Below are 13,467 nucleotides of genomic sequence, written 5' to 3'. Positions count from 1 at the left end.
AGTTCCCGCGGAAGACCAAACCGGCAAATGATTAATTCCCAAATGAATCTCTTCACACTAGATGCTGTTATTGATGCAAACGGTTTGGCTTCCACCTATTTGGTGAAGTAATCAATGGCCACTATCAAGAATTTGACACGTCCAGGGGCTTCCGGGAATGGTCTCATAATGTCTATAGCCCATTTCTGAAACGGCCAGGTGGATGTTACTGGGATCAGTTCGTTCTTAGGACGCAGGGTATTGGGGGCGTGGCGTAGGCAAGAATCATACTTTCTGATTTATTGCACAGCGTCCAAGTGCATGCCCGGCCAATAATACCCTGCATTCATGATCTTTGCAACAGTCATTCTAGGACCCGCGTGTAAGCCACAAATACCTTCATGAATTTCTCGTATTAGGTAATTCGCATCTTCGGCGTCTACACAACGCAACAGTGGTCCTAGAAATGACCTCCGGTATAACACGCCATCATTCAGTTGGTAAATTAAAGTCTTGTGCTTAATCTTCCGGGTTTCAGCCTTTGCTGCTGGGAGGGCTCCGGATGATAGGTAAGCTTTAATCGGTGACATCCATGATTCGACGCCCGTTTGTATTACCAAAACTTGACTTTGTGGAACGAACGGGTGGTCCAAGACTTCAACGCGGATATCTTTAGCAAAGTGTTCGAAGTTTGTCGAAGCCAGTTTGCTAAGAGCATCCGCGGACTTGTTCTCGTTTCTCTTGATATGAATAATATTGAAGGAAGAGAACTGGCGGATTAAGTCTTTTGCTTGCGTAAGATAAGAAGCCATAATATCGTTTTTTGCTTCATATGCTCCATTTATTTGTCCCGCGATTAGCATGGAATCCACCCGTGCTTCCAAATGTTTTACCCCAAGCTTTTTCGCTATCCGCAGGCCTTCCAGGAAAGCTTCATATTCCGCCTCATTTTTAGTACTTTTAAAGTCTAACTTGATGGCGTATGTAAATTCGTGCCCCTCAGGGTTGACTAGCCTTAAGCCCACCCCTGATCCTTCACTGCTTGAAACTCCGTCCGTGAACAATGACCAAACTTGTCCTTGTTCCGGAGGTGCTAGGGTTGTTGCTCGATCCGACATTCCTGTTCCTTGTGTTGCGGGACTTCTGTGACGAAGCCCGCCAATACTTGCCCTTGAATTGCTGGTCGAGGTTTATACTCTATCGAGTGTTCACCCAATTCGATGGCCCATTTTGCCAACCGTCCAGACAACTCTGGCTTGCTCAACACATTCTTCAGCTTATATCCAGTCAAGACATTTTTGGGATATCCTTGAAAGTACCTGCGGAGCCGTCGGGCTACGTATACCAATGCCAAGACCAACTTTTCCAACATCGAGTATCTTGTTTCCGGGTTTGACAACGTTCTGTTGACGTAATGGATCGGAGTTTGAACATTTTTTCTACTCGTCAGTAGGACAGCCCCTACGGAAATGTCAGACGCCGACAAATATAACGTTAAGGGTTCTCCCGCGCTAGGAGCTGTTAACGTGGGTAGTTCCATTAAACACGTTTTGATTTCCTGGAATGCATGTTCTGCATCCGGGGTCCATCTGAATTGCGCCTTTTTAAGATAGTTCCTCAAGACGAACGGGTAAGACTTAGCAGCGTGGTTTGTCAGAAACCTGTTTAACGCTACTAATCTACCGTTGAGTGTTTGAACGTCATTTAGGGATACGGGGGATGGCATGCGGGCTACTACCTGAACCTTGTCCGGGTTAGCCTTAAAACCTGTGCCTATCACAATGACCCTGAGGAACTTTCCTTCCTCCATCCCGAAGGAACACTTTGTTGGATTCAACTTCATATTGATGCTTTTCAGGGTTTCAAAAGTTTCCTCTATGTCCCTCAACATTTGATCTTCCTCAATGCTTTTGATCACCAGATCGTCCATATAGACTTCGAGGTTTCGACTTATTTGACTTTTAAAAGCCTGATCCATAAGCCTGTGATATGTGGCACCTGCATTCTTTAACCCAAAAGGCATCATTCTGTAACAGAATGTTCCTTGGTCAGTGCGGAATGCTGTCTTGTCTTCATCACCAGCTGCCATGTGAATTTGGTGATAGCCCTTATAGGCGTCGAGGAAGCACTTGAATTTGAATGGTGCCACAACATCCACCTTTAAGTCGATCTCCTGTAATCGATAACAGTCTTTTGGACACGCTTTGTTTAAATATTTATAATCTATGCACATCCTCCATGTTCCATTGCTTTTCGGGACAATCACTAGGTTCGCTACCCACGTTTGATATTTTATTTCTTGTATAATCCCTACGTGGAGGAGATCTTGCACTTGCTCGTTCATGGCTTTCGTTTGTTCCGGGCCCATCTTTCGTTTCTTTTGCACAATTGGGGTGATTAATGGATTCACCTTTAATTTGTGCTCCGAAATGCTCCGCGGTACACCAGTCATGTCCGCGGGCTGCCACGCGAAATTGTCTATGTTCTTTGTCAGCAATTTCTTCAAAAAAGTTCGCACTATCTCAGAAATGGCTGGGCCAATTACCATGGTTTGATCTGGGAATTTCTTGTTCATAACCCATTTCTCTGGTTCAGTCCTCTGAGTTTGTTTTGGAATTTTACTTTGTTTCGAACTTTTGGTTGTGAAGCAATGTCGATTAATCGCCTCTCGTCCAAGAATGATATCGTGTTTAGAAGTTGCCGGTAAAACTAGAAATTCAACTTCTTCAGTTCTTGAATGAACCCCATCACTGAGTGTGACCGGGAATATAATGACACCCCGCGGGTGCATTAATTCTCCGCCAAACCCAGAAACGGGTGCATGAATCGGTCTTAATCTTTCTTGTCATCTTCCTCAAGTTGTTCGAAGCGCTGTTCATACATAATATCGGATGTACTACAAGTGTCGATGAACACATATTGCGACCGGTTGTGTCTGAAAAGAGCAGTAATTATCAAGGGGTTCTTGTTGCATGGACCACCTTTAATTCGTGGAAAGATGATTGGCTCGTTCTTCCACTCTTCATCCGAGAACTCTTTCCTCTTGCCACCGAACTTTTGTCCACCCTGAATCATGTGGACATTCAAATCTTTTATTTGCCTTTTGGTCGGACCCTAGTTATCCCTTGCGGGAGGTTTGCTAGTCCGTGGTCTAACATTTTTGACCAAATGGTCTAACTTCCCATTCTTCACAGCTGCCTCTATTTCATTTTTCAGAGTCACACACTCATTTGTATTGTGCCCTATGTCATTGTGGTACGAGCAGTGTTTTTTACTATCGAGGAACGACTTCATCGGTATTGGTTGTGGCTTGCGGAAAGTCAAATTCTCAGTGGTGAGGATATCTGAGGGAGTCTTCGACAACGGGTTCCAACTGTTGTTGGAGGACCGTGCTGAAAAATTATGCTTATTCTTATTGCCGATCAGAGATCTTGAATCAAATTGCTTTGGTTGTTACGTAGTCGGCTGTAGTCTCGACCAAATTTTCCCCTTGGCCTGTCTATTCAGTCTTGGAGTTTGGAACTCGACCTTTGGTAATTGCTTCTGAGTATTGGTACACAAAATTTTTTCAGTTCTTGCAAACAACTTTGCTGCTTTCATGATTTCGTCCCAAGACTCGGGCATTCCGTCTCTCCCCGTGAGGGTGCGGATCAAAGCATCACTATGAACATTCTTGCGGAATGCCCCCCTCAACATATTCTCGCTAACCCCGCCAATATTAAGGCTCCCGTTATTAAAACGAGTTATGAAATCTTCGATAGACTCATTATTTCGCCTTGTAACATCCAATATATCTGAGGGGTCGCGGGTATGCTTCTTCTGTTGACTGAAGTGTTGAGAGAATTTTGCCACAAAGTCATTCCAACTTTTAATATGTTCAGCAGGTAACTTTTCAAACCATTCATGGGCAGCTCCCGTGAATGTTAAAGTGCACATGTGGCACCAATAAGAAAGAGTCCAACCCCTGACTCCTCTTACTGCCACGAAACTCAGCAGATGATCGATGGGATCTGTCATTCCGTTATATGTTCCAACAGATGTTGTGATCTTTGCATTTATCGGGAATGGAGCTGTCGTGATGCCTGGAATGAATTTTGATTTTTATGCAAAAGATTCTGGACGGTATGGTTTAAGAAAATCGTGTTCAATATTACTAAAGTATTCCGCATGACGGACAACTGGTCGCGGGTAACTAGCCCCTCCATATGAGGGAAGACGGCTATTCCCGCTGTAGTAACTACCTTCCGGATGATAAGTTGAATCGTATCCATCCAGTTCATCCTTATAAGATGGTACCCGCATATCTATGCGAGAACGAGGACGTAACCTCCGGATCTCTCCCAGATTTTGCTCCAGTGGCTGACTATATTGAATATGACTTCCCCGTATGGGAGGAGAAACTGATCTCCTAGGAGAATCATCATACGTCAGGGTACGAGCATGGAAAGGCTCGTTCCGCACCCTACGTTCATACTCAGCTTTCAGATTGTCTTGTTGGATACAGAGCTATTCGTCCGGGGACAATAGTCCTTCGGATATGGAGTTATGACGGCGAACTCTTCTTGGAGTAGAATCGCCAGAATTTTCTTCCAAGCCTAACTATGAGTGAGTTTGATGGGCATCTCTCATAATTCATTCTAAATCTCCCAGATTAGAACCACCTGGGGCTGTAACATGCCCCAGATCAGTAGTTGGTGTAACAACATTTCTAGTGTCTACCGGAGTAGCATTTGCTGATGGAGCAAAATGTCCCCGAGCCGTCAAACCACCTAAAGCGAAACTTCCGGTGTTTACGACATCGGTTCGTGCAGCGGGAGTTGTGTCTTGAGCAAAAATAGATGTTTCTGGGTTAAAATTACGCGAAGATTGAACCTGGTTCTCCGTTGGCCCTTTAGGTAACTGATTCATATCGTAAAGAGGACGGAAATTTTTTTTTGCTGTTCTAACAAAAACACGGATGGCGCCAATGAAGAAACACGGATCTGCTCCCCTTAATGGGTCCTAGATCCAATGAGTCAACAAGGTAGGATACGGTTAACTGCCAACATGATATGAACTCAATTCCCAAAGTCCAGTGACGTGGACCTGCAAAACAGACACCGTGAGCTCGTTACAGGAAGGACAAGAGGGGGGTCTTCCCGTAACCACCCTCCGGCGTGAGAATAAGTACAATTCCGATGAAGATAAAGTACTTAAGCAAATTGAGAGAGTACAGTGGGAATGAATGAATACCTCACAATGATTGAGAGGGTATTTATAGCCAAAGAGTGTAGGAAGGTGTTTGGGCCAGCTCTCCCTTTAGAATATGCTCTCGTAACTGCCTGGACACGTGTCCTCATATGATAGGTTCAGTTATACGTTGCATGTGCATGCGGAACCACCTGGACACGCGTCCCTTTGATATTGGTAGATAGGTAACACTGGCCATGTGCACGGTTATAACGGCCTTGCCATGTGTCACTAGTTGGTTGGCCGAGAGATCACGTGTTGCCCAAGAAAGCATCTTGATAAATATTCTAAAAAGGTAATTAGTTATTAACAGCTGTCACAGGGCATTACCTCGCAGTTATTTACGCGGACGAATTTTCCGTCCTGCGGATGACTTTTGAGGGTGCCAGGATGCTTCCGCATGCCTTGTGGGGATGTTTCTCCCACCAACAATTATGCGGGTGGTTCATATGTCCCGCGGGTGCCTTATGAGGGACTTATGGTTAACCCGCGGGTAACACTTAAGGGTATTTGGGTTTTTTTGGTACCCTACCTTTATATAGATCTTTTTAAGGAACTTCACATGCCCATCAAGTTATCCAAAAGAGTCTTGTCACCTTTTCTTGGCTTGATTTAATTCTATCTAACAGTAGAAAATTAAAGGGTGTGAATGGTTTTTTTTATCTTTTAATCTGATTTTAATGACCTAATGACTTTGTTAAACTCTTTTCACAACTTATAAAAACAAACACAAATAAGTTACGATTTAAGGGTTAGAGATAACAACTGAATTTATATAGGTTCAAGTGAATGTTAACTAATTCACTCTAAGCCATCTCCCCGATCCACGTCTATGAGTTTTCTTCAATAGTCGTTGCCCTAAATTGGTAGGGATCACCAATAAAATCGTCTCACTCTTCAAAGGAAGTGATCACCTTTTTCATCAAGCACACCAACTACTTAGCTTTAAAATTTATTCTAATCTCACCATGTTAGATAGTAAGCGTTCACCTAACAATTAATTAACTTTAAATCAAGATAGAGTTCCCAACCCAATACAAAACAACACTATATCAAGATAGTGTGCTCCTCTCTCAAATCATCAACAAAGTGATGAATCCTCACTTGTCAAAACACTATAACAACCTCTAGTGATCAGGGGCGCCACCCCGGCCCCCTCCGTTTTTTTACGTAGTAGTGTAAATTTACCCGTTTTCGCCCGACATTTTTTTATAAGTAGTGTAAATTCACCCGTTTTAAACCGGAAATTTGGTCCCGGCCCCCTCCGTTTACGGTTTTTCTAATGCATATTTTCGTCCGCCCCCCTCGACATCTTCATCCAATCTTCGCCACTGCTAGTGTTGACCCCTCAACTTACGTTAAGATGGTAGGTTGGATGATAACTTTGAAAAGGTCTTCTTTTGCCTCACAATTTTAATCTCCTAAGCTTGAATAGACTTGAATAATGGAAAAGATTAGCCTTGAAGTGTGTATGTAAATATTGTAGACTAAGGGGAGAAGACTTAGTTTGAATAAACCTTCTATTTATATCCAAGCATGTTATATGTTAGAATAGAGACTGGATACCCGACGGTGGATCCGACGACCATGGACGCCTAGTCCACTTCACATTGCGCTTGCTAATATGAATGTTGTGTATGGTCATTGTTTTTAATTTTGGCTTTTTTTGGGTTGACCAACACATGTGTGAAGCCATCTCTTTCACTACCCACTTCTCTAAGGAGTGAAAACCAAGTTTTGCACCAATTTGGTTAAGCATACTTTAGTGACTTCAACCAAGGATTCATGTTTTGTCATCGATTGATTTGGCTTCTTCATTTGACGATGGTTTAGTGTTCTAGGAAAGGCTTAATTGAAGACACTCAAAGAGGAAAAAGTTTTTTGAATAATATTTGAAATTCAAATATTTTATATTTAACCAATTGTGTTAAAGAATATATTTTAATTAACTTATCCTAAGTTTATAAAAACTAACAACCTATATTAACAAATTTGTTAATTGGTCAATGGATTCGTCTTGCAACTTCTTCATCTTCATGTTAGTGAAGAAATCTTGATTTAAGTACTCTTTGAAGACATGAACATGATATCTTTGATCTTGGATGCTCGTAGTCTTGATTAAGTATTTTGTTTCTTAATTGTTACTAATTACGATCAATCAAGTGTTAAGGGACACGTGTGTGAAATAAAGCATCAATTATGAACTAATACCATTTTATGCCGCATTATCTTAATTAAGTCAATATCAAAACATGAAGATTGAATAAAGTTTAAACCATTTTTTCCAACATTAAAATTTGGCACGTTCCAACATATTCAGCCTATTCCGAACCACAAATATGTTTCCACACCCCGCTTAACGGAGATTTAACCAGAAAAAGCAGCTACTTCCGTGACCCTCTATGAATTATAAAAATTACTTTAACCTAAAGAGAAACATGACCCGATTTATATTAGTCAACCATTTTATAAGCAATGTTGTTTTCATAGCCTTTAAGCTACCAACCACCAGCCCACCGTGTTCTTTATCCTAAATAATTCTACTCCAAGCCACCCAATTTTTTTATTCCAACCCTCTCCATAGGAAGCGTCGTCTTTTACATTCGAGTTGTAAAAGTTAGGGATACTATTATATTTCCTTATTAATTGGTCAACATGTGATAATTATAAAAATGTAGTACGGATCTATGAAGTGACTGTATAGTTTTGTTTAATAAATGATTATTCATTTTCGAATTGGATTATATAATTGGAAATAAAGTTAAGGTGCACAAAGTTATGGCATTTGTGTTACATGATGACATTTCATTATATAAGTGATTGTTTAGGAAACTAGGCAATCATGCTAGAGGATCATCAAAAGGGCTCATCATCCACAAAATGTAAGCTTATACTTCAAAGCACATGTACTTATAAATGTTGCAGGTTTGATCATCCAAATTTTAGGGAAAAAAAATGGGTTATTTGGGAATTTCTCATTTCTATTAGGATTTTGAACCATGTGTTATAAATTGATCTTGATTATGGGATATGATGTTAAGTTGGTTGATTATGTTGATTCGAAAGTCAGCACTAGGCATTAGAATCAGCTTCGAAATGGGTAAAACAAATAAATGGGTCAAAATGAGTACCAAATTTGCATTATCAGATTCTGATAGGTCAGTGTATGCTATGCTAGATGATGCAATTTTATTTCATTTGACTTTATTATATTTTTACTTGTATTTGTAATATGTTTTCTTGCTTCCAAAGCATTCAACTAATCTCAATTAAAATTAAAAGACTAAATATTGACAATGGTTTATATTTGGGAGCTGTGTCCTTAGACTACATTTGGTTCTTATGGATACTATATATGGTAGTCTGGTAGATACGATAGGTTGTCGTAATGTAACATTTTCAAATGTGGTTGTTAAAACTCTACAAATCACCAAAGTATAGTATCATTAGCGTCTTGGCATACGGGCGCACGCAGAGGCAGACCTGCCCTCACGATAGGGGGTCGGTCGACCACTATGAGAAAAAAAATTTTAGTGTTACTGTAGGGTTAAAATCCTATCTGGCCCTATGAAATTTGAACGCCAACCCAGTGGAATTTCAAAATGAGATGGATGAGGAGCATCAACAGAACCACAAGTGCAACCCAGCCACGGTTTTCGGTTGCCGGAGAAAAGCACGTTCTCAGATTTGTAGAAGTTGCAGAAAAAAGGAAGAAGAACTAAAGTTAAGATGCATGTGCCTTTTCTAACATCTAAACTCAGCCCAATATTTAGCAAGATAATGAAAATATGGAAACAACACTCTTCAAACAAAGGACGAACTTAAATTAATTATTAATAGTAGTGAAAGTTAAATTTATTTTCACATTTGTTTCACTAGGTATTTCGTTTTATTCAATCATTTCTTACGAAAGAGGCTATGGCCGAAGTTCTTGGCCTCTCTACAGCACGCCAAGTTTGGTGAGCTCTTGAAGCCGCTTATCTAAACGATTATGTGGAACGCATGCACACCCTTCGCGATTCACTTCACCAACCTCAAAAGGGTTCATCTTCGATCTCTAATTACGGTCGCAAGTTTAAATCATTGTGTGACCAACTCTCGGCTATCGGTCACCCGGTTAATGACACGGATAAGTGTCACTGGTTTTTGCGTGGGCTCGGTTCATCATTTGAAACCTTTGCCACTGCACAGAGGGCGGTCACACCACGTCTTGCTTTTCGTGCCCTGTTATCTCAAGCTGAAAGTCATGAACTTTTCATGCAATCTATCCATGGCTCAACTGTCTCTGCTCCGCATGCAGCCTTCTTTGCCCACCGATCTTCTTTCACTACTCGTCGTGGTCGCGTTCACTCTTGTGGAGGTAACAACACCGGTGGACGTGCCCGTGGTCGTCGTCAGCTCCATTGCCAATGATGCTGCAAAGATGGCCATTATGCCTCATCTTATCCCGTGCTTACCAAGTTTGCCCAGCACGCACCACCCCTAGATGCAAATCTCGCACATGCTTTTCAAGCCCAGTGCCATGTCACTCGTAACTTGCCAGATTGGTGCGTCGATTCCGGGGCGACTGCCCATATGACTCCAGATGTCAGCTCATCTTGATTCAACTGCTTCTTATTCGGGTAAAACTTTTGTAACTTTTGGAAACGGTAAATATTTACCTGTTTCTGGTATTGGTACTTCCTCTATTAACAACTTGCCCCTACTTGATGTACTTGTGGTTCCTCATCTTATAAAAAACCTTCTCTCTATCAGTAAATTAACTAATGACTCTGCTGTTGACATTAAATTTTCTGATGGTTTTTTTGATATTCAGGACCTTCTGATGGTTTTTTTGATATTCATGACCGAACCACGCAAGCGGTTCTACCAAGGGGCAGGTGTGAGGATAAACTATACATTCTCGAACAGGGACACAAGGCCTTTACTGCTAGTGTTCGGTCGCATCAGCTTCGTGCCTCCTATGGAATTTGGCATCAATGTTTAGGACATGCAAATTTTGAAATTTTTTCTTTTTTAAATAAGAATGAGATCTTTTTGTTTCTTCTTTATTACCAAAACCAGTTGTTCTCCTTGTGAATTGTCCAAGACTGAACATTTACCTTTTTTTTTGTTAATCCTAAACGTGCTTCAAATATTTTGGATTTAGTTCATTGTGATTTGTGGGGACCGTCTCTGGTTGTGTTTACTAATGGTTTTCTTTATTATGCAACCTTTATTGATGACTATTCGAGATTCACTTGGTTTTACACGCTAAAAGCTAAATCTGATTTCTATAATGTGTTTGTGGCTTTCTTGCAATTTGCTCACACTCTATTCTCTTGCAAGGTTAAAACCTTTCAAAGTGATGGAGGCACAAAATTCACCAATCACCGAGTTCGGAAATTATTGGTGGACAATGGTATTCACCATCAGATATCTTGTCCACATACTTCTCAACAAAATGGGCTAGTTGAACGTAAGCACCGACATATTACAGAAATGGGTCTTTCAATGTTATTCAACTCAAATGCACCTGCTTCATTGTGGGTAAATGCATTTATCTCTACAACATATATTATTAATAGGTTACCGTCACCAGTTATTGAAAACAAGTCTCCTTTAGAACTTGTATTCCATACACCGCCAACTTATTCAAACTTTCGAACCTTTGGTTGTTGTGTATTTCCATATTCAAGGGACTATGCATAACATAAACTCGCTCCTCGAAGCACACCGTGCATTTTTATAGGTTACATCCCTCAACACAAATGATATCGGTGCTTAAATCCTTCCACCTCTCGTGTTTTTATAACACAACATGCTCAATGATGAAACGAACTTCCCATTTAGTGGCGTCATTTCACCGGTAAATGAGGCTACTCTTATCTTCTCAAATTTTGATGAAACTGTGCAACAAATAGCACAAATTGCTACACCTTTGTCATTTCCATTCATCTCCAACACTCACACAAATACCCCATGCAAATTCCATGCACATAATTCATGCAATATTTGTCATTTACCTAATTTCCTACCCACAACAAATTTGCCCAGTGCCCCACCCTCACCAATAGTTAACATCACCCCACCTAATTCTCCTAGCATTGTATCTAACACCTCTCCCACACAAGATACGCCAACCACATCCACACCCGAACCTACATCACCTACTCAGCCTACCACATCATACACAATCCTAACACCACATCCACCACCTCTTCCTTACATCCCATGACCACTCAATTCAAAGATGATATTTTCAAACCCAAGCATTATGCTAATCTGACTTTTGTCCAAACAACCCCGATTCATTATGCCCTTTTTGCTGCTAAAGACCCGAAGGCTTACAAATCTGCTGCCAAACACCCTAAGTGGGTTATTGCTATGCGTGAAAAAATGGATGCTCTAACTAGAAATCATACTTGGGATCTTATTCCTCTTCGTGCTCATTCCAATGTAGTTGGGTCGAATTGGGCTTATCGTACCAAATACCACTATTCTATTGATCGGTTTAAAGCTCGTTTAGTGGCCCAAGGTTTTACCCAAGTTCTGGGTTTGGATTACTCTCACACATTCAGCCCTATTGTTAAAGCATCAACGGTTCGTATCGTCCTAACTCTAGCTACAATTCACGACTGGAATCTTCACCAACTAGATGTGAAAAATGATTTCTTGAATGGTAACCTAACCGAAGCCGTGTCCATGGAACAACCACCGGGTTTTGTTGATCCCCAATACCCGACTCATGTGTGCTGTCTCAAAAAGGCGCTTTATGGTTTAGATAAGCTCTGCGTGCGTGGTTCGAACGCCTTAGCACCTTTCTTCTTGACAATGGGTTCATGTGCAGTAGATCGGATACTTCTTTATTCATTTTAAAATGAAACACTTATATCATGTATCTTCTCGTCTATGTGGACGGCATTATTTTGACGGGAAATGATGAGGTTTTGGTTCAACGTTTCATATCTCAACTTAATAGTACCTTTACGATTAAAGACTTTGGTAAACTTGGTTATTTTCTAGGCCTTGAGGTTAACTACACCAAAACCAGTTTGTTTCTCAGTCAATGTAAATATGCATATGACATCTTAGCACGCGCAGGGCTTCTTGATGTCAAATCTGCTGCTACCCCTTTGGCTACTACCGAAACATTTTCCTCTCACGTGTCTCCCTTTTCGAATCCAACACTTTATCGATCTCTTGTTGGTGCATTATAATACCTCACTATCACTCGACCGGATCTTTCTTATGCCGTGAACCAAGCAAGTCAATTCCTTCTTTTTCCCACAACGGCCCACTTTCAATCAGTCAAGCGTATTCTTCGTTATGTTAAAGGCACCATCTCTTATGGTCACTACGTGAATATCGCCTTTTAGCCACACATGTGGTCTGGGCGATTTGCCACACTTCGGCTTAAATGTGTGGCTAAAAGTTATTTGATCATGTTTGAAAACCTTCCAGAATGTTTTGGCCACACATGTTATTTTTCATGAAACCATTCTATACCTACTCAGGTACTTTTCGCCACACTTTGAAAAAAACAGTGACAAAAGCTAGCCATATTATAAAAACGTGTGGCGAAATATGACCTACAGTCATAGTTTGTTTGATCTTTGATACATGTGACCAAAAACATATGCATTAGCCACAAACTGTGACATTTAACTAGCCACATGTTTTAATAGTGAGGCCAAATATGACGAACGACTACTGTATTAATAAGAGGTGTGTCTAAAAGGTAAAAGATATAGCCACTTATATTACGTTGTGTGGCCTAATGTCACATTTGCTAGCCACATTTTTAATAATGTGGCGAAATATGACGAACAACCATTGTATTTATTAGTAATGTGGCTAAAACGCTTAAAATATTTGGCCACTTATACGAGGTTGTGTAACCAAAGAGTAGTTTAGTTTTATGTGGCTAAAACGCTTTATTTTTCCTAAGTATCATCACCTGCATCTCCTCCCAATTACAAACCTAATCCATAAACATAGATTGAAGCTCATTACTCTTCTTCATCACTTTGATTTTTGCTCCAAACTTCATCAACCATCCTGCGATCAAATCTAACGGGGGTTTTCAACATGATTAATTAGAACCCTAGAGATGTCAAAAAATGTTAGGGTTTGAGTTTTGTTGAGATCAGTTGGTTGACAAATTCGTTCTCGTTTATTGATTGGTCTGTAACTCGATGTTAAACAACAATTATGTAACATCCCAAATTTCAAGATTTTTATAAATATGGATTTTAAACCAAAGAGGGGCCAAAGAGG

General features: G+C 40.7%; 1 protein-coding gene across 1 annotated transcript; it reads right to left on the bottom strand.

The window, feature by feature from the left end:
• Positions 1–278: 278 nt before the first annotated feature.
• Positions 279–1,097, bottom strand: LOC143549298 (uncharacterized). The gene has a single exon (XM_077040227.1). The coding sequence runs from the start codon at positions 1,095–1,097 to the stop codon at positions 279–281; it is 819 nt and encodes a 272-aa protein (XP_076896342.1).
• Positions 1,098–13,467: the final 12,370 nt, after the last annotated feature.

This window comes from Bidens hawaiensis, unplaced genomic scaffold (genome assembly GCF_021521415.1).
Source record: "Bidens hawaiensis isolate Kalapana, Puna unplaced genomic scaffold, B.hawaiensis_p1.1 tig00015461_1, whole genome shotgun sequence".
In the NCBI taxonomy this organism is placed as follows: Eukaryota; Viridiplantae; Streptophyta; class Magnoliopsida; order Asterales; family Asteraceae; genus Bidens; species Bidens hawaiensis.
The sequence above is the reverse complement of the archived record's forward strand: the minus strand, read 5'-3'. Positions and strand labels throughout refer to the sequence as shown.